The sequence below is a fragment of the Ceratotherium simum genome, chromosome 22 (genome assembly GCF_057802395.1).
Source record: "Ceratotherium simum simum isolate JZ-2026a chromosome 22, ASM5780239v1, whole genome shotgun sequence".
Classification (NCBI taxonomy): Eukaryota; Metazoa; Chordata; class Mammalia; order Perissodactyla; family Rhinocerotidae; genus Ceratotherium; species Ceratotherium simum.
This window is the reverse complement of record NC_141921.1, coordinates 38,551,612-38,574,710: the sequence shown is the minus strand read 5'-3', so window position 1 is coordinate 38,574,710 and position 23,099 is coordinate 38,551,612. Positions and strand designations below refer to the sequence as shown.

General features: G+C 48.7%; 1 protein-coding gene across 5 annotated transcripts; it reads left to right on the top strand.

Annotated features, from left to right (window-relative positions):
* Positions 1-324: 324 nt before the first annotated feature.
* SZRD1 (SUZ RNA binding domain containing 1) lies at positions 325-22,519 on the top strand. Of its 5 annotated transcripts, none has more exons than XM_014783905.2 (4): positions 332-400; positions 16,060-16,109; positions 17,867-18,118; positions 19,390-22,519. In XM_014783905.2, the coding sequence occupies exons 1-4, from the start codon at positions 350-352 to the stop codon at positions 19,490-19,492; spliced, it is 456 nt and encodes a 151-aa protein (XP_014639391.1). In that variant the 5' UTR covers positions 332-349; the 3' UTR covers positions 19,493-22,519. The 5 variants fall into 5 exon arrangements, with proteins under 5 accessions (XP_004425682.1, XP_014639392.1, XP_014639391.1 ...); XM_004425624.3 differs by having other exon boundaries at positions 17,864-18,118; XM_004425625.3 differs by lacking the exon at positions 16,060-16,109 and having other exon boundaries at positions 325-400.
* Positions 22,520-23,099: the final 580 nt, after the last annotated feature.

Here is a 23,099-nt window from a genome sequence, read left to right as displayed (position 1 = left end):
CTACGACTCACTTTAAAAAAGAAATGTTTTCAGTAATTGTCTGCCCTTAGAAAAGATGGCTCCAAAGAGCACACATGCCGTACTCAAGACGATGACTTCATCTGCACTCCCCTTCAGTACAAGAGAGAACACGTTGCCCTTAAGAAAAATGGCAACTTTCTGATTTCTCTGCCCTCTTCCAAGATGGCTTCCTCGTTGATCTCGGGGCCCTAGCCTGGTGCCTCTTCCGGGCTTGGCAGGGGGCGGGGTCCATTGAGCAAAGCCTTGCGTGCCGGCGCCCGCGACGGAGGAGCTCTTCAGGGCGCAGGCGCGGGGAGAGGGTGGGGGAGGAGGGAAAGCGGCGAGTAAGATGGAAGATGAGGAGGTCGCTGAGAGCTGGGAGGAGGCGGCAGACAGCGGGGTAAGGAGGAGCCGCCGCCCCGGGGCAGGGCCGGGCGGGACCTGGCGTGAGGGAAGCCTCCGGGGAGCGGGTCTGGGGATGGTTCTCCCTAAGGAACGGCCCCACACGCCGTGCCGGGGGTGGAGGAGAGGCCCCCGGTCCCTGAGCGCCGTGAAGGCCTCTTAAAGGGGCCGCGTTCCATTTCTCCCCCCACCTTTGCCCGGTGCGCCTCCCTCCACCCCCCCCGATGAGCGCGTCACCCCGGGCGCCCCAGCCGCCTCCGAAGGCCTCTTCTCCTGGCCCCCGCGCCCACTCGCTCGCCCCGGGCCCCTTTGACCTTTCCTTTCCCGTCGGGCCCCCCCGCCCGAGGCACCATTTTAAAGTTCATGTACTCTGATGAGGGGCTACACACCATGTGGGGGGTGCGCGGGCCGGGGCGGCATGCCTGGCTCCGGGGCAGAGCGGGAGGAGGCAGCGGAGAGCAGGAGGGGAAATAGAGTCAGTCGTCTCCGGGCCCCTCAACCCTGCTAAAATCCCCACCGCTTTGCGCCATCCGCCACGGTGGGCGGGTCTGGGTTTTTTTTTTCTTTCAGTTTTACTGAGAGCCCGTTGCAGGCGGGTCTCCCGGAGATCCCGCCAGAACAACCGAAAGCCCAGCGGGCAGCCCCTCGCCCCGGGTACCCACCCAACGGTCTCAGCCCCGGGGGAGGGTCTCGGGGGTGCTCGCCGGGACCGAGGGGGAGGGGTGCGATATGTACAGTAGACGCATTTCTAGGAGGGGACCGTTCGACTTTGCTTTTGGAGGTTTGTTTTTCTCCAGCAGCTGTAGGAAAATAGTTTATCCCAAGCCGGAACAGCCAATTCTGTTAAGTTCGTGATTAATTTGGTCTTTTCAGAGTTTGTGGTTCTGTGGTGACCCTTGTGAAGATGGGGAGATGTCTTTCTGGCCTCCCCGCATTCGTGTCTGTTCAGTGCTGGCTCGAGTGACATCCACTGTAAAGGCTTCTGTGTTGAGAGTAGGGCTTGGAGAGCCGAGAGTACCAGGGTAGAACAGGAGCTGGGTTTTTCTTCCCCAAGCGCCTTGAGGGTGCTTTTCCGCGCTGGAAGAGGCCGGGAAGTTGACCCTCGCAGCAGTGGTGTATCTCTACGGGAGTATTGTGATTTGGCTTCGAAGTTTTTTCCAGTGGTTCAGCATTTCTCTCACGGTGTTTATGTTTTTCCACTTAGCGTAATTGAGGATTGGAAGAACCAATTCGAGTTCAGTAGGTATTTAATACAGTTCTTACGTGCCGACTATCTTTCTTGGATTTTGGCTTGAGTATGGAGTGAGATTTAAAGATTTTATAGGGAGCAACAGGTGTCAGCCAGGTATTTATTTATTCCACAAACATTGAGTGTCTGCTGTGTGCTAGGCAGCGTGCTCAGCAGTGACTTTGTGCCAGAGAATGCAGCATTTCCGGTAGAGGCGTTTATTGCCTACCACTAATGTGAGTGAATCATTCAGACACCCCTCATGGCACCCCTGCAAAAAACCTTGGCCTACAATTTGTGACTCAAATGATAAGTTTCTTGAGCATCTTGGCCTTTCTTTGTTTTTTGTCACGTGTTTCGAAGGGACATGAGTTTCTCATGTTAAGAAAGTAAGAAGAAAATGAAAACAACAAAAATTAATGTAGGATTCAAAAATTGGGGATTACTTGAGTTTTTCAGAATGGGTAAATTGCTCAGCCATCAGCTAGCCCAGTCCTGCCTTTTATAGCTGAATACACTCCAGAGATGTAAGATTTAACTTAGATCTTTCTGATGCTTGTCCACTATTTTTCCTACCATCCTTTACTTGAGTAAAATCCTTTAAAAGTGCCAAGTCCAGAGATGGAACTCAAACCTTGCCTCATTGACATAATGAGCAGTAACTGCCAGAATGCAAGTTCCTGTATGCATCTTTTATTTAATTGAACTATTGAAATAACCTGTAGAGGTATTAGCCTCTTTCCTTAAGCAAGGAAACAGGTTTAGGGAGTAACCTGTCTTGCTCAAGGCCATGCAGATAGTTAAGTGGGAAGCTGGGATTTGACCCCAAGTCTGTTTGACTCCAAAGCTGGGTTCTTTGTCTAGCATTTTGTTGCCTCCCTACCTAGGGACCTGTGGCAGACTTGGGAGTGGGCATTAACTTTCATTTTTAGTATGTTTGCTTTAGGCTTATATTTGAAGGCTCTCTTGAATTTGATTCCCTTTTCAAATTTCACGAAGGGTGAACTGTGTAAATGTAGGGTGAAGTGTAAATGTGCACTTTCGAAGGAGGGGAGCCCGGGAGGGGATGAAGCACCATGTCCCCATCACTGGGAAACCAACTGACTATACATGTCTTTCAGATGTAGCCAGTTGCATATGTAAAAGTCTTAGCTTCAGGTTACCCTGTCTCCCTACTGATATATGGTAATGAGTGTTAAATCCATCCCCCCTTGGGGAAAAAAAACCTGGATGGCAAGAAGACTAGCAAATGGGGATTAACTAGTTCTTAAAGTGAACATTCAAACTTTATGTAATCCGGAGGCAGTTCTGATCCTTGAAAGTAGAGGCTTTTGGTGATCTCTGTCCTCCAACACCACAAAAAAAAATTGACATCACACTAGAATTTCTTAGTCAGTACATCTGAGGTCATTGTTTCCTGCTTATCTTCAGAATACTCAATATCGAGTCCTATTGTGTCATTCAGGGGAAGACTGAGAAACAACCCTAATGTTCTATAAGTAGGTTGTTTTTTGCTTTTAGTTAGTATGGTGAACACCTGTCTAATATAAAATTGTTCTGTTAACCTGTTTCCTCCCAAGGAGTTACATCGCCAGTCAAAGAACAATTCAAGAAATATAACTTACATTCCACCCAGGAAATACTTCTTTAAAAATATACTGCCTTTGGGAGAAATGAAAATGTAAAATTGAGTTAATGTTGATTCAAACTCTAAGTTGTGTCCTTTGTCTTAAGCACATCTTAAGGGACAAATAGAGCATTTTGTAATTGGAAGACATCTTTGTGCTCCAAAAAAAATCAGATCAGAGCCAGCCCTGGTGGCCTAGTGGTTAAAGTTCAGTGCACTCTGCTTGGGCGGCCCAGGTTCAGTTCCTGGGCGCAGATCTATACCACCCATCTGTCAGTAGCCATGCTGTAGCAGCGGCTCACATAGAAGAACTAGAAGGACATACAACTAGAATATACAACTATGTACTGGGGCTTTGGGGAGAAAAAAGAAAAGAGAGAGTTGAAGGTTGGCAAAGATAGTAGCTTGGGGGGAATCTTTCCCAGCAAAAAAAAAAAAAAAAAAGATCAGCATTTTGCTCAATATCTGATGGTTTGAAGCTTTATATCCACTTGTTTAAAGATTTTATTTATTCATTTTTTTCCCCCCAAAGCCCCAGTAGATAGTTGTATGTCATAGGGTCACATCCTTCTAGTTGCTGTATGTGGGACTCGCCCTCGCGTTGGACGGAGAAGTGGTGCCTTGGGGCACACCCGGGATCTGAACCCGGGCCGCCAGCATCAGAGCACACGTACTTAACCACTAAGCCATGGAGCCGGCCCTATATCCACTTGTTTAGACCAAAGAAAAGATATGACATAGTCTGTCTCGTTGGTAATGGGCTAACCCAGTCCTAGGGGAAGGCAGATGGTACATAAATGGAATTGGACTGGTAGTTATTATAAAGTATAGGCAACCTTTCTAATTTCCTTACATCTCAAAAGTTGACTTTTATTCTTTTTCAAAAGGACAAGTTGGGCCTGCCCGGTGGCATAGTGGTTAAGTTTGCGCACTCTGCTTTGGCGGCCCAGGGTTCATGGGTTCAGATCCTGGATGCGGACCTAACTCACGGCTCATCAAGCCATGCTATGGCAGCATCCTGTATACAAAATAGAAGAAGATGGGCATGGATGTTAGCTCAGAGCTAATCTTGCTCAGCAAAAAGAGGAGGATTGGCAATGAATGTTAGCTCGGAGCCAGCCTTCCTCACACACACACACACACACAAAATTTTTTTACAAAGGGCAAGTCATGTAGCTAATGGCAAGTCATGTAGCTAAGAAAATGCGTCTTAAATGGTTTAAAGGATGGCTGGTCTTCTGGACTAAGAATTCAAATTTATATTTACTTTCTACCCTCATTGAGCCAGTCATTAAATGTTACCCCATCAGCAATGCTGGGTGGTGTATAAGTCTACAGGAAAGTGTCAGTAAACACTGAATACCAACTGTGTACCAGGCAGTGAGCACAGTTCAGTGGAGGAGTCAGACAGGTAAAGCAGCACTTTCCTTGGAAGAGGCGTAAACGGGGTACCATGGCTAGGACCAGAGACAGTCTTGTAGAGAAGGTTTTGTCTAAATTAAGGTTTTTTTGTGTGTGTGAGGAAGATCAGCCCTGAGCTAATATCCATGCCAGTCCCTCTTTTTGCTGAGGAAGACTGGCCCTGAGCTAACATCCGTGCCGATCTTCCTCCACTTTATGTGGGATACCTCCACAGCATGGCCTGACAAGCTGTGCGTTGGTGTGCGCCCGGGATCCGAACCCGGGCCACCAGCAGCGGAGTGCGCGCACTTAACCGCTATGCCACGGGGCTAGCCCCCTAAATTAAGTTTTGAAGCACCGGTCGAACTAAGCAGTGGTAAGTCTGGGAGGGGTGGGTAGAGTGTAGGGGCCATTGCACACACAGGCAAGAAGGCAGCGAGAGAAAAGCGTGCAGCTTTGGGAGAGCTTCAAGTATTTCCTTCTGGCTGGAGGTTAGGGGTTGGCAGGGCTGAGTGGAAAGAGATGAGGCCAGAGAGGTATGCAGGGGCCAGATTGGGAAGTGCCTCCTTGTGCGTGGTTTTGGGGAGCTTGGACTTTGTCCTGAAAGCAGAGGAGAGCTTTGAAGAATTTTTTTAGCAGAGTAGTGACATAGATTTTAATTTAACAGATAAGAACTTTGATTTACTTCTCTTTCGAGAAGAGGCCATTCTGCCTGAAGTGTGGCTGCAACCTCACTTTGGGGTCTTCTGCACTGCCTGTAACTGCTGTCATTACGGATTGTGTACAATGGCTGTGGGTAGTGGACAAATAACAGATAGTTATTTTGGGGCTACCTGGTGCTGATTTCTTTAAGTCTATCCTTATAGTAAAGAAGGCATTTAAGATTTATGGTATCAGAAAGCACAAATCCAGGTGTACCATGCCTGAAGTGGCCATTTCTAAGCTATTCATCGTCCTTTTGGGAAGAATGAGTCCTAGGGACTGATGTCCTCAGAGGGGGCTTTCTGTAAAGCAGTTGGCCAGTTTAGACATGATTGTGCTGAGCACTCTGTCCCTGGGACTCTGGAAAAAAGATGTTTCATTGTGGTTTCAAAGAAAGGAGGATAATGAGCTTTTCATCAGTAATTTCTCAGCTCTTTTCATTGAGGCTGCCTGGGGGGCTTGTTCCCAGCATGCTCTGGGTGTTCGAACGAGCTGCCATGGTTGCTGTGGACTGGAAATTCAGGCATTCACAGGCCGCCTTGCTTTTCCTTCTGCAACAGGAGAGAACTTAGTGTATTTTTCTAAAGTTTTTGGTAAAATCCTGCAAGAGAAAAGGCACTGTCGTCTAAATCTGATGACTCGAACATATTCTTGGGGTCAGCCCTTTCTTTCCAGTTTCCACTTCTACACTGTGGTGGGCCTCCCACAGGTGATGTCGGTTTCTGGCTGTATCAAGTAGCTAGCCTTCACAAGGTGTGGTGTGTTCTTTTCTGCACACTTTCCCCACAGGACAACTCGTGACTTGTTGGTTTCCTGGAAGAAGATTGAGTTCAGCTACTAATATCTGTGGCCAAAATACAGAATGAAAATGATTTTTTAAGCGGTAACCATAGAGATTTCTCTTCCCAAGTGTTTTTAATTCTGTTAGCCTCTCCCAAGCATCCTTCTCTTTAACATCCAGCTCTATGCAGGATGTTGATGGGAAGGTTAAGGTTAAAACCAGCCACCACAAAACTTATCAACAAATCCCAACAGTGGTCTGTATGTAGATAAAGAATCTTATCCCTGATGGTAAGAAGTTTCAAAAAGTCCCCCACAATAAGTCATCCCCTCCCCCACGCCCAAAGCTCTTTCCCTTATAAAGTGAACACAGGAAATAACAGTCATTCCTTTCTAAAAGGAATAATAAATATGTACAACTAAAATTGCATTCTTCAGGGGTGCAATCCTTAGATGAGATTGTACAGGACAGTTATGACTTGAGTCTGAAAAGGTCAGGATTGTCACCACTCTTCATAGACCTTAAGAGCCAAATTCCCAGCGCTCGTGCTCTGGCCTTCTGGGCTTATAAAAGCATTTGTGACCTTCCATCTGTCAGTTCTGTTTCTGCTACCTAGTTGCCTGTCTCCCCCGTGAATGGACACTGCCCGTAAGCCTGCGAGCTCCCAGGAGCTCCCAAGACCCACGGGCGCTTTTTGGAAGGGCTTCTTAGACAGCGTCTTGAGGGCTCACTACAGGCCAGGTGGAGTGCATTTTACATTCATTATCCCCCTCAGTCTCAGTGACCTAGTGAGGTGTAGGCACTGTTATTCCTGATGTCCAGGAAATCACATGGTCATCCCAGCCCAGGCTGTTGGCATCCTGAGCCCACACTCTAGGGACCTTTTTGGACACTTTGTTTACCTTTGCTTTTCAGCAGATGATTAACTAGTTAAGTGCTTTAGGATGCTTAGTTGCTAGCTCCTTTCAAGTATCGTATTTGTTTTGCCTGGGATTGACCTCCTGCTTCTGTAGCCTGGATGACGAGCTAATGAATTTCATGTCTCTGAGAAAGTTGAACTCGGTGCTCAAGAGTCAAAAGGCCAATGCTGCTGTCAGTTGTAATACTAAGAACAGTGACTGCAAGTGAGATGCTGGTTGAAATCTTGATCATAAGTGGGAAATAACTTTTTAACATCTGGTCCAGTATAAAGAGATAACATAAATCATTCTTGCTCAGATCTCTTGTGAAGATTTAACAACTCTGCTCTGTTAGGATCCCTATATCTGTGGTTGCAAACTTGCAGCCCTCAGGTATTCAGCCTATAGACTTTTTTGGGTGCACATTGTTTTTTAAATATTGAATTTGAATGCCTTCCCCTGGGTCTTGGTTGCTCTCCTCTCAGTCCCTGTGTTGCCACTGTGTTCTGCCTGCTTTGTTGGCTTGGCCCTGGAGTCGTCGTGTTCACTGCCCCTTCTGAATGCCATGATTCTAAGTAACCTTTGATGATAACACCTTTGGGTGTTTGAATAAAACCTGCTGTTGGGGGAGCTAATAGTCTTTGTTCCTTCCCCCAAAGTTTGTATGCCTACTATTTCTTTTGGGAAAGGGGCCTTTCTGTCTTCATTATAAAAGGTAGCAAGAAAGGATAGGTCACCTCTGCCAGTCAGTGACCGACTTTCTCCATTCATGGCAATAGAAGTCAGAAGAGTAGGTTACGGGTTCAAGTGCCAGGTCTGATTTTGGGGCAAGTCACTACCTACCTCTCTCAGCTTCATTTTCCTCATTTGTAAGATTGGATTAATAAAATCTGCCTTGCCTGGTGGTGAGAGTTAAGTCAAGCACTTAGTGTCATTCAAAGGCAGATGTTGGAGCAGAGAGTGCTGCTGCGCTGAGTGTGGGGGCAGCTCTCCAGCTACTGACAGTCTGGTCTTGGTCCTGTGAGGGTGTGAAGTTCCTAAGACTGACTGAGGAGTCTCTTGCTGCCTCTGAGGACTAATAGAGTCTGTCCTCTAAGAGTTGTATTGCTTAGTGTTGTGTGAAAACGGAAAGGGAGGAGCAGTAATATACATGAAGAAAGGAGAGCCCCATTAGCCTCTACCCCCTACTTTATTCCAAGGATAGGGCTCACCGCCATTCGTCGTATCCCTGCCTGTTCCGCTCCTTTAAGGTAAAGGGCTGTATGGATTCCCTCCCCCATGGAGAGAGACCCTTTGAAGAAGCGCTGAAAGCAGAACAATACATTGTCTCAAGATGGCAATGTACAGAGTTTCTTAGGCACTCAAGCTTGTGATACATCTAAATTGCTAGGCCTGCTCTCTGCTGAAGAGTTACTTGCTTTTGGATACTTATTCATAGATTTAAGATCTGGACTTTGGAATTCAGCTCTGTCGTGGTCTGCTACTGCATAGTCCTTCCTTCGGAACCCTGGACTGCGCTCCCTTGGCCTGGGGTGTGGAGGCAGGCAGGCTGGTGTTACCTGTCAGCCTTTATCTTACCTTATTCGTTCCTGTGGCCTCCCACCAGCCACCCTCCTGAACCTTTTTGCTTCCTCCTGTTGAGGTTTAGGGTTCAGTTCTGTCACTTACTAGTTGAGTGGCCTTAGGCAAGTCACTTAATCTCTAAGCATGCAAAGTTCTTAGTTTAGGAAGTATCTTATTTTGGGTCCCTTTTCTTTTTTACTCCTCCTTTCCCTCTGTTCACGTTTTCATTCTTTTTCTCCCTACCTTTTTTTTTTTTTTTTTTGTGAGGAAGATCATCCATGCTAATCCTCCTCTTTTTGCTGAGGAAGACCGGCTCTGAGCTAACATCTATTGCCAATCCTCCTCCTTTTTTTCCCCAAAGCCCCAGCAGATAGTTGTACGTCATAGTTGCACATCCTTCTAGTTGCTGTATGTGGGACGCGGCCTCAGCATGGCCGGACAAGTGGTGCGTCGGTGCGCGCCCGGAATCTAAACCCGGGCCGTCAGTAGCAGAGCGCGGGCACTTAACCGCTAAGCCACGGGGCCGGCCCCATCTCCCCACCTTTTTTACTGCCCCTTCTTCTCTTCTCCTTGAAACTATGTCCTTTAAGTCCCTGCCACTTTCCCTGACTTCTCATATCAGGGTTGTTCCTTCTCCATTGCTTTTTCCGAAACACTGTTCATACAACTAATATAGCAGCTGCGATTTGTTTATCTGTCTTCTCCCACCTGGCTGGACTCTCCTCATCAACGGGCATTGCCTTCCTCACCGTTGGGTCTCCAGCATCTAGTACTTTTCCTCCTTTCTAGTAGGTTTTCCATAAATGCTTGTCTCCAACTTTTTTTGTTACAGTGAAGCAAAAGGAAAATGGCCTTTGAGATACAGTAACAAAGCATAGACTTCTGTAGAGAGGGAATGTTAGAACTGTATCCTGTGCCCTGTAGTGACCCACTTAATTAAAGTGCAACACTTTTCCTTGCTGTGGGAGTAACAGAGGAAGGAGGAATGTTTTGTGGGAAATGGAACCTTCAAACAGACTAGCCCGAGTCTTTCGGTAAAAAGGCAACCGATGAATTCATGGCCTAGATGTGCCCCCCATAGATCTTCTCTCAGTTTCTTTTTTAAAGATTTTTTTTTTTATTTATTTATTTTTCCCCAAAGCCCCAGTACATAGTTGTCTGTCATAGCTGCACATCCTTCTAGTTGCTGTATGTGGGACGCGGCCTCAGCATGGCTGGAGGAGTGGTGCCTCGGTGCGCACCCGGGATCCGAACCCGGGCCGCCGGCAGCGGAGCGCACGCACTTAACCACCAAGCCACGGGGCCGGCCCAGATCTTCTCTCAGTTTCTGAATTTGGCTTTTTAAAACTTATCCAATCATGTTTGCCCAGAAGTTGAGTTAATTTTTTGAACCTGATGGTGGTCCTGAAGCATCACTGTAGAGGCAAAGCTGGGGTGATGTGACTTGGGGTGCTTCCCTCCCTGGTGCTAGCCGGGGAGGTGGAATGAGCAGGAGCATTGGAGGTGGCCAGCCCTGCCGGGGCAGGACACTGCCACACCACTGACGCAGAGACACAAGGCAGGGATGAAGCTGAATTAAACTAATCGCTATGAAGTTTGTTTGGAAAAGTCTCTATGGGTTGCACATCTGGACTTGAAATAGCCAGGGATGTACTTTAAAGGTACAGAGACCTTTTTATCTGATAGTTTTAGACCAGATTTTGCTAGTTCTACCTATAAATTCTTTTGCTTTATTCTTAAGTGAAATTGAGACTCCCACAGGAGGGGCCAAAATCCCATCCAGATGTGTGGTATGGGAGACATAGGTGCCTTGCTGAGGGGTTTGCTGTCCCAGGAGACCCTGACACAGGCAACACTGTAGCCACTTAGGACCAGCATGGGCAATACCTACTACAGTGGGAGTTCAGGGTCAGAACGTGTTGGAAGGTAGTCCTGCTTTCTACTCCCTTCACGTTGCGTTTTTCTACAGTAGTGGCGTGTTCATCAGGACCTGTCAGGCTCTGGGTCTGAGAGAAGCTGTTGTACTTCTAGAGTTCCTGTCTCTTCTTTAGATCCCCGCAGTGTCTACTCATAGATGTGTGCTCCCCAATTTGGGATAGCTGGGCAAGACCAGATGAGCCTGTAGGATATAGTGGTTCACAGAGAGCCCAAGACCAGTCGTTATTCCTTGAATTTGAGAGGAAAATCAGATGTCATCTTTTGAAATGGAAACTGACAAAAAGAGGCAAATTATCTGAGAAAAATCACTTAAGTAGTAACTGTTGCTGATAAACAGAGATTATTTCCTAACTCAAAGCCAGTGCCTCTTAGACCTCCATTTAATACAAGATTCTTAGGAGTTGTGTCAGTTGCATTGATGAGCAGAGGATTCCAGTTATCCGAGAGAGGGATATGTTGGTGGGGCAGGGCAGTTCGCTCCTTTGCACGGGGTTGGGGGGAGGCCCTGGGGAGCGGGCAGCAGCAGGTCAGGCACCAGGAAGGGTGAGACACCCACTCCCACCCCCGTAGTGTAACGGATGAGGATTTGGGTTTGTTCACTCTCTTGTGAGTTTGGCTGGTTTGAGTTGGTTTCACCAGGGCTTCATCACCCGAGGTGAACGGATCAAGTCTGTTTCCTGAACATTCAGGTCTGCGTACAGCTGTAATGGTGCTGTAGTTGCTGTGCTTTGCACCAAAGCCCAGAACAGCCTACTTATTTCGCTCCTTTGCCTTTCTTCCTCTTCTCTCCCCTTCTCACCTTCTTCTTTTCTCATCCATCTCATAATGTTACAGGAGTGAACTTGTCATAGTAATCTGCCTGCCCGTGCAGATCCATCCCTATCCTGTTTGTCTCCGTTGTTCCTTTCGAAGATCGTGGCTGTGAACAAATTAGGCTGTTGGAGGTGTCCCCTTCCCTGCTCTTCCCCTCGTATGCTTCCCTCAACTTTCTGACGGAGGCTCACACAAGAGTAATCATTGCAAAGTTCAGGGCATCAGCAGCCAGTGGAGCTGCGCTTCTTCCTCAGGTGGGTTGAATTTGCAGCTGTTGACGTCTGATTTCATTCACCTGTGGCTGTGGCCTCTCCTTTACCTCCCATAAAGGGCCAGCCATGTCCAGAACCATCCTACTCCCCACTATGTTCTGCATGACGTCCTGCCTCCTTTCCTTCTGGTTTTGCTTGATCTCTCAGACCAAGAAGCGTGTACCTCATTTTTGTAGAGGTGTAGCCCCACATGGCAGGTGTTACCTGTGTTTGGTACAATAGATCTTTTGCTTAGGGATTAGACCCAAAGGGAGGAGGCCATCCCACTTATCAGAGCACAGAGCATCATATTCTGGAGTCTGCTCAGTGCTACTTGGCAAAAAATAAAGAGCCTTTCCAGGAGAAGCCATAGCAAATCAAGCTTTCTTAGACCTTGCCTCTGATGTGCTTATGCCCTCACGCTTGCCTTGTGCCTGGTGACCCTTCCTTGCTCAGAGCAGAGTCATAGAGTGATGAGCTTATGGATTTCTTCCCTAGCTGTGGAGGGTGGGGCTCTAACACAGGAGCCTTGACCTTGGGCCACGGCTCTGTGCATCCTTGTAAAAACAGGAGGTGCCCTTAGGTGATAAGATTCCTTGTTCCGGCCGACATCTAGATGCTTCCTTACACAACATTCTGAGGCCTGTTGAATTCTATTGAGCCATTGCGTCTCTGGAGGAGACTAGCATTCTCCTTGTAGTATGCCCTGTAGGAAAGTTTCGACCTGGTCTACCTCTTTCAGAGCACGAGTTTGAGAGCAGATTGATTGCAGGGCCTTGTCCAAGGAGATAATGGACTGACTCATGATACCTGGACAGACTCCAGAGCAAATTGCAGTGCCCTCTCCAGCTACTGGCAGAGCATGCCCTCTTCTGCTTGGACGGCTCTGAGCACGCTGGTGTCTGGCTGGCCATGTGGAGATGGCCAGGATCAGCTTTCCACCAAAGCTGATGGTTTTATATCCCATTCTCTAATCTGGTGGAAGAATTTTTCCTCAGCTCTGATAAGCCATCCTGCCTGATGCACCGGAGTTAGATGGAAGTGTTAGTTATTGGAGTGCCAAGGAGCAGTGTGGAATTCAGAGGAGATGAGGAAGAGGATCAATATCTAATGGCTTTACCAGACATTTCCAGGAGTGTGAGCAGTTGAGGACATGCGGCAGCATGGGGGTAGGGCTTCCAAAGGCTTTAGTTCTAGGGCTGCCTCTATGATGTACTGCTTTGTGACCTTGGGTAAGTTCCTTCACCTCCCTGAGTCACATTACCCTCATTTGACACAGAAGGATAAAAACTACTTTGTCTATCAAACAGGGTTGGTGTGAGCAGAAAATGAGTGTTTGGGAAAGTGTATTGACAGCCATAAAGCGTTATATTGACATAAGGCACTATTTTTAAAGTCAGTAGCTTTATATCATATGCCAAGCATGCTGGTCATGTTCTAGTTTGGGGGCAGAGGCACATTTACTCAGACACAGTCCATATGCCTTCTTGAAGGGCTTTCCTCCACCCAGGCTCCTTTTGCTGGGCCTGGGCAGATTCTCCATCTTCCCTAAGGCCTGAGAGAAAGAAGGAAGCAGCTTGCTCTCCTGAGAGGAAAGCTGGATGACCCCTGAAATCCTGCTAATATGAAGTATATTTTACCACAGATTTTTTAAAAATCAGCTACTGTATTAGGCCTATTTACCTATATGTCTTATTTGGCCCTCACAGTGACATGAAAGCGAGAGTTCATATAATAAAGTTTAAAAATTTAGAGCTTTCCCATAAAAATGTTGAGTTTGATTTCTCCTAAAATCGCAGCTCTGGCGCTGTCAGCTGTCAGCCAAGGCTTGTCAGGCCTGTAGGCAGGGCCAGTGAGTGCTCTTTGGTGCCTTGTGGCCCCTTCAGCTCCCCACTGTGCTGCTTGCATATGGAGTTTGGTTATTTGCCCGGCCTATGGAGGCATTTGGTTTTGACCCTGTTTGAAGGCATCTAAATCCTGCAGATGTTAAACCCTGCATTTATGATGGAGAAACTTGAATAGGCAATCTCATTTTCAGATGGGAGCAAAATGATATAGTGTGGAACTTTATTTATTTATTTATTTTAATTTTATTTATTTATTTTTTCCCCCAAAGTCCCAGCAGATAGTTGTATGTCATAGCTGCACATCCATCTAGTTGCTGTATGTGGGACGCGGCCTCAGCATGGCCGGAGAAGCGGTGCATCGGTGCGCGCCCGGGAACGAACCCCAGCCGCCAGCAGCGGAGCGCACGCACTTGACCGCTAAGCCACGGGGCCGGCCCTAGTGTGGAACTTTAAAACCATAAGTTATTTGTGGAAAGCCTTGAAAAGCCCTTAAAAGGTAATGGGCGTTAGAGTAACATGAGACATAGTATTTGCTCAGGCAGTAACACTGGTATTGATCAAAAAACTTAGAAGAATTATGATTCTGACACAGACTATGCTGTGGACATAGATTCTCTTTGAGTGTCCACCTGTCAGTTCACAGAAAACATCCAGGTCATTCTCATCCAGGTCATGCACCTTTTCCATTTGGTCCTTAAACAGTCATTGGGCACCAACTTATGTTCCAAGCTTGGGTGCGAGGTTTTCGTTCTAGAGGCTTCTTAGTGAGTGAGTTGATGGTGCCCTCAGAATACAGTCTGTTGTGCTTGCTTAAGTATATTTTGAGTCTTTCAGAAAAACAAAAAATTTTAAACACAACTCAGCACCAATCAGAATGAGTGTCAGTGTCAGACTGGATTTAAATCTAGCTTCATATGGTTAGTCTAGCTTCATATGCTTTACAGGAGACAAAAATAAGGACATGGAAAGATACGAAGTAAAGGATAGAGAACCACATATTCCAGGAATACTAACCAAAAGAAAACTGGCATAGCTTTGTTAATATTAGCCAATAGATTTTAAGGCAGAGAAGATCACTTCATGATAAACTATTTAATTTACTAGAAAGAATAATTCCTAATTCTTTCCATAGTCAGTAGATAAATCAGTAAGAATTTAGATTTGAACAATACAGTTAACCAGCTTGAACTCCATCTATCAATTACAGAATACAGTCATTTTCAGAACATATAAAACATTCATGAAAACTGGCTACACACTGAGGTGAATCTCGGCAAATTTCAAGACTTTTTAGTAAGGCAGTAATTCCTAACATTTTGCAACTAATAGACTCCTTTGAAAATCGCATGTATCTTATAAGTCAAGGTTTTTCAACCTCGGCACTATTGACATTTGGGGCTAGATGATTCTGTGCTGTGGCTGTTCTGTGTATTGTAGGATTTTGGCAGCATCTCGAGACTCTACTCGCTAGATGCCAGTAGTACCTCTCCTCCAGTAGTTATAACCAGAAATGTCTCTAGACATCGCCGAATGTCCCCTGGTGGGCAAAATCACCCCTGGTTGAGAACCACTGTTAATAGATCTTCTCTCTAGAGAAGTATATGATTTTGCGTACAATTTTTTCCCTCTCCTATTAGCTAGATGGTCTTGCCCGCACTGAGGACAGTTGAGTGGGATGTTTTGTAAGAAAAGGCAGTGGGACAGCCAAGGAGCCTGGAGGTTTGGTCTTTGCTCTGTGCACAGCTTCCTCCTATCCAGTGTATGGACACTGGCACATGAATGTGTGGCCACATCACAGAGTTCCTGATGCTGAGGGCCTGAGGACTCAGACTGCCGTCCAGGTCCACAGGTGCCAGGCTTCTGTTTTGTTCTAAGCCTTTTGCTAGGTGCTAGTCACACAGTTCAAGTGCATAACAGTAAAAAAGTAGATCATAAAATACGTGATACATGTGATCATGAGGGAATGTAAAAAGGAGAGCTTATCTTTGAGGAGCAAGTGATTAACTGTGTATGGGATCAGAGAAGACTTCACAAAGGAGAGGTGGACATCCAAGCTAGGTTTTGCAGGATAAATGGGAGTTTGTGGAGGGGAGGACATTGGAGGACATGTGCAGGTGGACCAGCAGGCTGGATTCTAGGGGTTAGTAATACGTTATTTTTGCTGCCGTGTAAAACAGGATGAGAAGATAAAGGAAGGTATGGGCGAGGCATGCTTAGGAGCTTGGACTTGATCCAGCAAGGGGTTGAAGCATTTTAAGTGGGGAAGTGACACAATCAGATTTCTGTTTAGAAAGTTGGTTTGAGTGCCTCTGTGAAGGACGGATTGGAGGCTGGGAGACTAGTTGGAGGCTATGCAAAGAACCCAGCTGAATGGTGAGGTCTTGAACTATCACCACAGCCGTGGGGATGGAGGGAGATGAACTCGCAGGGAGTCAGGTCCCCAAACCCCAGAGTCTAGTAAAGGGAGGTCCACAACCGTTACCTCAAAGGACACAGTAATGTCCCTGGTTAGAGAGAGGACACTGCCCTGAGCTCTGAAAATAAAGACGTAAGTTTTTATTTGAGAGAGATTTTTTTCCACTTTTTATATACATTTTTTTCCTCTAGGAAATAGACAGACGGTTGGAAAAAAAACTGAAGATCACACAAAAGGAGAGGTAAGGCTGCTGTCTGGTCTGAGGGCTCATGCTCTCTGCTATTTGAGAGCTGGGCAGTCAGTGGTGTTCTCCAGCTGGCTGTTAGCTTTAGCAGGTCAGGCCCCTGGGCAGTGATCCCTTCCCTCAAGGACGTGGTGGCTTGAGGCTTTGGGAGTGAGGTGGGAGTGTTGCACCTGCCTCCTACCTTAGTGGGTACCCTATGTGAGGTGGTTTGATGGAAAGTGGGGAGGTGATAAGTCAGAAGGCTTGGGTTTTACGCCTGGCACTGCTCCCAGTTGTTCTGAGGTTTGAGACAAGTTGTTTCCCGCTCTGGACATCAGTTTCTTTCTCTGTGATACAAGGAGGTTGGACAGATGATGTTTTTGGATCCTCTGTGACTTAGCGGCTTAGGGCATTATGGGGGTATCCTGGAGAAAAGATTCTCAGAAATTCTTAAAGACCGTTAGGGATAGCTTTTTTCCCCACCCAGACAGCAGAGGAATTGGGTTTCCAAAGCAGGTGGAAGTTGACTTCAGCAGTTGGTCTTTGGGCTTAGGGCTTAGCAGGAGGAGGGGGCCTCTCTGGACTTGCTTAATGTGCTACACAGTCATTCCCCAGGGAACTCTGGGGTATCCTGCCCACCCACTAGCTTTCCTGGCTCCCTGCTGCTTTGATTGGATTACTGGCCCGTTCTCTGTCTGCTCGTCTCAGCAACACTAATGCCTGCTTACAGTCCCCTTGCCATGCCATTCCTGTGCTGCCCAGGACTTGTTCCAATTCCCCTGGCAGCAGCTGAGTTCCTCCAGTCCCTAGCCCTCCTGACAACCAAGGCTCTGAAAACAGGCCTCTATAGGCTGTTTGGTTCTGAAGAGAAGCTAGTTGACTGCTCTGGGGAGGATCTTTGTGGCTGTTGAGGGGTGGTCATTGCTGCCTGGATCCCGTTTTTCCTGTGGCTTTTGTTTCTTTCTCTTCCCATGTTGTTTTCCACCTCTCCTTGTGGACACATCGCCTGATGTGGACATCCACCAGCTTGGTCAATGCCACTCCTTTGAGCACTACCAAGCACTATTTCTAGGATCGTCCTTCACCCCAGCCCCGCCGTGTCCAGCGTACCAGAGAGCCCTGGTGAGGGAGTTGTCTCTGCTCAAAAGCTCTCCTGAAGAGGTGATCTAGTTGTCTGGTGTAGCTTGTCTCTGGGAGGCACAGATCACTTATCAGAAGGCTGAGGCAGTTTGGTAAATCCTGTCTTGATGCCAGGCAGGGATGGCGGAGCGGGCTTTGTAGTGTTTGACTGGTTTGAGCACATGTGGTGGAAGACCTTGGCTGGGAGGGAACACTTTGCTGACCCTTAAGCTAAGGGGCTCCCACTGGTGGCACCAGCCTGTTACACTCCGGTTTATGTAGGAAAGCTGGGATTTTAACTGAAGTCATTGGATTCTGGGCATGAAATGTTTTGACACAGGCCAAAGAGCGGTTGATGTGACTGTGAAGAACGTGGGGAGAGAAGTCCCAGAATAAGCTGGTGTTCCAGCCCCCTTTGCCTGGGGTTAGGTCTGAGGAGCACACCTGTGGACTGCGTGAGCTTATGGCAAGGTTGCTCTTTTGAGAAACCCTTCTTGAGGACTGAGAATTGTGATGTCTGGTCAGAGGCCAGAGAATAATGAATAGCATTAGGAGGGGGAGGGAGAGGGAAGTGATGGGGGTTGGGTGTGGACATGGATGGGGCCTCTGTAGTCAAGGGCAAGACTTGTGAAGCCGTGTTTGCTCTTTGTCAGCAGGAAATCCAGATCTCCTCCCAAAGTGCCCATTGTGATTCAGGACGATAGCCTTCCCACGGGGCCCCCTCCACAGATCCGCATCCTCAAGAGGCCCACCAGCAACGGTGTGGTCAGCAGCCCCAACTCCACCAGCAGGCCAGCCCTTCCCGTCAAGTCCCTGGCACAGCGGGAGGCAGAGTACGCTGAAGCCCGGAAGCGGATCCTGGGCAGCGCCAGCCCCGAGGAAGAGCAAGAGAAACCCATCCTCGACAGGTGAGTGCAGCTGGCAGGGCTGACCATCGCCCACCCAGCAGGCCACCATGAGGAGGAGGAGTGACCTGGCTGCACATAGAGTAGCGAGAAGCGGGCACAATCAGGGCTGGAATCATTGCAGCTCCCCCTGCCAACCCAGTCTGGTGGGGCCAGCTCATTGTCTCTGCCGCATTGGCTCGGGACTGCTCTGAAAGCTTTGAGGAAGTCATGGTTTGCTGGCATGCTGCCTTTGCAGGCACCAGGGGGCAGTGTGGCAGAGAGGTTAAAGGCATGGGCTTTGAGTAAAAATCTGCCGGAGTTTGAGCCCACCACTGTCACTTACTTCTGCTTAACTTAGAGCTGCTTAAACTCTCTGTGCCTTCATAGCCTAATCTGATAATGATAGTACCTGCCTTATCAAGTTGTGCAATTAATTGAGCATAGGATTCTGAGAACCCTGCCTGGCAGGATGGAAAGAGCCTAGTTAAGTGCTTAGATATTATCTTCTGGGTCTCATAATAGCCCACTGTGATGTTTTTGTGAATTTTCTAAATTATTTTTTATTCCTGGCTCTTTTTTTCACTGCAGTTCTAGAGGTGGCATCATGTAAGATTGTCACCTCCCAGAAAGGCAGTATTTGTTAAAACAGCCTGTTTCTAACTTTGAGAGCCCTGCTTGGGCTTGGTCTTCTGGGACTTGAAGAACTAATCTATGTACCTTCTCTCTATCACTTCATTGTTTTAATAGACATTCATTATCTCTCCTCTCAGCCTTCACTTGGCAGAGTGGAAAACGTCCATTTCCTTTCAGTCTTCCATAGTAGTATGAGTTGACCATTAATCCCATGATTTGGAGAGAAGCAGGTGGGCAGCAGTGGTGGATACTGGGTCACTCTGCTGAGCTCTTGGTTAGGGGTCTTTACCTTGGTCTGACCCTCTTCAGAATCTGTGCCACATGGTTCTGTGGAGGATGTGCTGTCCATGGTCACTACCTCTGGACAGGATGGGCCCTTGAGCACTCCCCTTCCTCCAGATGAATGATGGTGAGCCAGATTGAGGGGAAGAGTGCTGCAGGCGCTAGAGGTGACCATGGACCACCTGCCCCACCTGCCCACAGGGCTTCCCAACTTGGAGATGCCCTGAGTCTGCTTGCCAAAGAAGCAGGCTCAAGGAGCCAGAGTTGGCTGATAGCTACTGTGACTTCTGCCTCAACTGTGGGGGTGGTTGGTTTTAAGATTTGGGGACCTCTCTTATATCCTTTTTCAGGCTTCCCTCTGATCTTCTTCCCTTCAGGCCAACCAGGATCTCCCAACCTGAAGACAGCAGGCAGCCCAATAATGTGATCAGACAGCCTTTGGGTCCTGATGGGTCACAAGGCTTTAAGCAGCGCAGATAAATGCGGGCAAGAAAGGATGCTGCCGCCATCATCGCCTCCTGGGTCGTCCGCCACAGGTTGCACTGCTGTGGCAGACAGCTGGACTTGAGCAGAGGGAACGACCTGACTTACTTGCACTGTGATCCCCTTTGCTCCGCCCACTGTGACCTTGAACCCCATGCACTGTGACCTCCCCCTTCCTCCCCTTCCCACTGTGATTGGCACATCTACAAGGGCTGTCCCAAGTCAATGGAAAGGGAAAGGGTGGGGGTTAGGGGAGGGTTGGGGGGACCCACCAAGGACTCAGAGTAGAGAATCAGACAGTGCCACTTGGGGTAAAGCCAGTGCCAGCAATAACAGTTTATCATGCTCATTAATTTGGGATTTTAAAACACAAATGAGAACTCCCATCCACCCACCCCCAAGTGCATGTCTTCATCACTTAAAAGCGAGTTCCATTTGAAAATATCCTTTTTTTCCCCCTATTTTTGTTTGTTTATACAAATATCTGATTTGCAAGAAAAAGTGCATGGGAGGGGTTTTAGCAGTTTAATGAATTTTTAATTGAGAAAGGGTAGTTTGGTAGTGTACTTAAAAATGTTTCTGGGAAATTTACCAGAAACATTAACCAATAGGATTTTGGTGAGCTTAGCTTCTGTATTCCTACTGCCGCCCAGAAAAGGGGCAGGGCTCTGTAGCCCCAGGACAGATGAGCACCCCATGCCTATACCTCCCTCCCCCAGCTAAGTCCCAGGGCATCTTGGCCCTGCCTGGAGACTGGGCTAGCTCTATAGGCTCAGAGAGCCTGGGGAGGGTGCCAAGCCCACCTCTAGTATTTTGGGAGATAGGGAAAGTGAACAGACTTCCCCTTCCCATACCCCTCAGGGTGGTTCCCTACCAGCCAGGCTTGCTGCTTCTAGAAGAGAGCAGGGAGTGAGACTACACTCCTGGGCTTAGAAGTAAGGGATGTGAGACTTGCTCAGTATTTTGCTGTCGGCACAAGGAAAGCCAGGAGAGAGTCTGGCTCCAGGACTCAGAGCCTCCTGCCTAGTGTGGTCAGAAGGTGAAGAGATCCTCCCACTCCAGCAAGGCTTGAACTCTCTAGGGTCCATGGAGCGTCATCTCTCTTGATGGCACCAGCTCAGTACTACCTGGTACATTTCCTTTGTGAAGTCACTACCTTGGGAGCAGGCCATCCTGAATACATTTGGGAAAAGACAAGCTGTGCATTGCAAAGATTGGTGATGACAGACTGGTTCCCTACAGACCTCGGCTACCCTTCACCCCTTTTTCCAGAGCGAGGGCCTGGAATGAAGCAGTTTCCCTTCTGTCCCTGGAGCCTAGAGATTTGCTTTGGCTCTTCGAGTGGGAGAGCCCAAGAGGGCAGCTGCCCAGAGCAGCTCTGTGTGTGTACAGTCTGGCTCAGGCTTTCTGGTCTCTTCTGTAGCACTGCGCCTTATCCCTCAGCCAGCCAGATGTCCTCCCCACTCAGTGGATGAGTTTTGAAGTGGTTGGTGTGATGTTTTGTGATCAGGACAGCTTGAGGTGGCCAAGGTGGCAAGCTAGGTTTTGTAGGCTCACTCCACCCTTGGTTCGCCTGGCTCTCAGCCTTGCCCTGTGGGAATGGAGGCCAGGCCCAACAAGCCATGTCCCACAACGTCTTCCCCTTAGGAGGGAGGGCCAGGGGCCAGTTGAATCAGCAACTAGTTCATAGCACACGCAGCCTTGTAACTGTGTGAAGTCAGGAAATGGTCCATGAGCAGAGCTGGAACAGAGCTTCAGTCAGTAAGAACCCGCAGGGTGTTGAGTTGTGCCCACAGGCTGTCCTGAGGGGGAATTACCTCCAGGAGTGGGCAAGGGAGAAGGTTGGCTGCTGTCTTTATAGTTCCACTGCCCTGACCAGGTTTCCTCTTTCTAAATGTATAGTGTCCATCCTTCATGTAATAGTGGTTTCTGGCTCAAGGTGAGACTCTCCTTTCAGTTGGAGAAGGATACAGAGGTAGGCCAGGTGGGAAGGCCAGAAGTGCTGATTGCTCAGCCATTGGGACCACCTGCTCTTGCCCCCCCTCTCCCCTAGTGGGAGCCAAAGGGAAGGCTGGCTGATGGGTGTCTGTGGATTGAGGATGTAGTAGGGACTGGTGCTGCCGTCTCCCTACAGCCAAAGAGGAGGCTCTGCCCGCTGTGTGCCTGTTACCACCCACCAGCAGTCGTACCCTTGGCTTCTCAGATGGAGAGGTGGCAGGCAGAATTTAAAAAAAGAAATGAAAACAGGAAACTGTATTGTGTTGGGGGGAGATGGGAGAACGGTTTGGATTTTGTGTGTGGTGGTTTTTTTTTTTTTTTTTGTAGTTGTCTGTAACTTTCCTTAAGTGCTTTTTTTTTCTTCAAAGTAAGCTGCAGGCTTTGGCTTGGAAAACCCCAGGGGAATGGGGGGCAGAAACTTGAGGCTGCTGCCCCTTTATCTGCCTTCACGGTACTGTCCCCTTCCCCGAGCTCCTCCCTGACCCCATGAGCCAGGCCTCAGACCTTCCAGCTAACCGCTTCCCATGAGCCACTACTCTGATGTCAGCCTATAACCAAAGGAGCTGGGGGTCTGGGCCTGGTGACCAACCCTTCTCAGCCCACTCAATCAGGGTGCTCCCCACCTGCAGGCAGGAGGCAACACCCTATCTGCTACCATCAGCCCCTTCCAGAGCCCACTGCCCCACCCCACCCGCCCTGTCCAGCCCAGCCATACCCTGCTCTGCCCCATCTGGGGATGCTGTGCTCAGGGATGGGCCGGCAGGGCTGTCCCCAGCCTCCCTGGTAAGCAGAGACTCTGGAAACCTCTGGGGTCCTGTTTTCTGGCTGTGTGATCCCAGGGGTACACATGGGCCCCTTGGGTGTCTGAACAGAAGGGCATGGGAGGGAGGGCCGCACCCCTGCAGTCCTGCTCTGCTGGTCCAGCGGGCAGCTGCCCACCCCACCCCACCCCGCACCGCGGGCTCCCGAGTCGGCAGATTAAGCATTTTATAAATTGTATTTTAAATACATGTTTTAAACTTGTCAGAGCCGTGTCCTCATTTCAGTGTCTGGCTTCGTGAGCTCTTGCTATGGCTGCTTGTTGGGCCGCTGGGGAGCTACCTCCACTCAGGCACAGGGAAGGGCTTTCTCTTTGTTAGACAGATAGGCCTGGGTGGTGAGTGGGTTGGGGGGCAAGGACCACACCCTTAGGCTCCGAGAGAAGGGGACCCCTGGGTCCTGGGGCTCTGTTGGTGAGAGCATGGCCGAGGCCCCTCCTGCCCTTCCATTTTTAAGGGCAGGGTTTTTCCCAGGTAACTTCCCTTATGTATACCCCTTCCTGCGAGCAAGTGGGGAGAGAGAATTCCTGCCCTCATGGGGCTCCTGGTCCAAAGGGGGCGACAGTGATCTGAGGAGAGACCCAGCTCTATGCTTTGAGAGGGCACAGAAGGTCACCCAGGGCCTCCTCTAGCAGGAGCCCCAACCCTGGGCAGGGTTTTGAGGTGAGCCTTGCTTCCGGGGTTCTCAAGCCTGAGGGAGGCTGGGGTGCTGCACTCTTGAGAGCCAAGTGGAGGGATGAAAACCTGGGGCCCTTCCCTGGCACGATGCAGAGGCTGAGGTTCTTGGT

Coding starts and splice junctions, on each gene's coding strand:
- SZRD1 (XM_004425624.3), top strand. CDS start 350: ATGGAAGATGAGGAGGTCGCTGAGAGCTGGGAGGAGGCGGCAGACAGC. Junction 401..16,059: donor AGGAGGCGGCAGACAGCGGG/GTAAGGAGGAGC, acceptor TTTTTCCTCTAG/GAAATAGACAGACGGTTGGA. Junction 18,119..19,389: donor GAGAAACCCATCCTCGACAG/GTGAGTGCAGCT, acceptor TCTTCCCTTCAG/GCCAACCAGGATCTCCCAAC.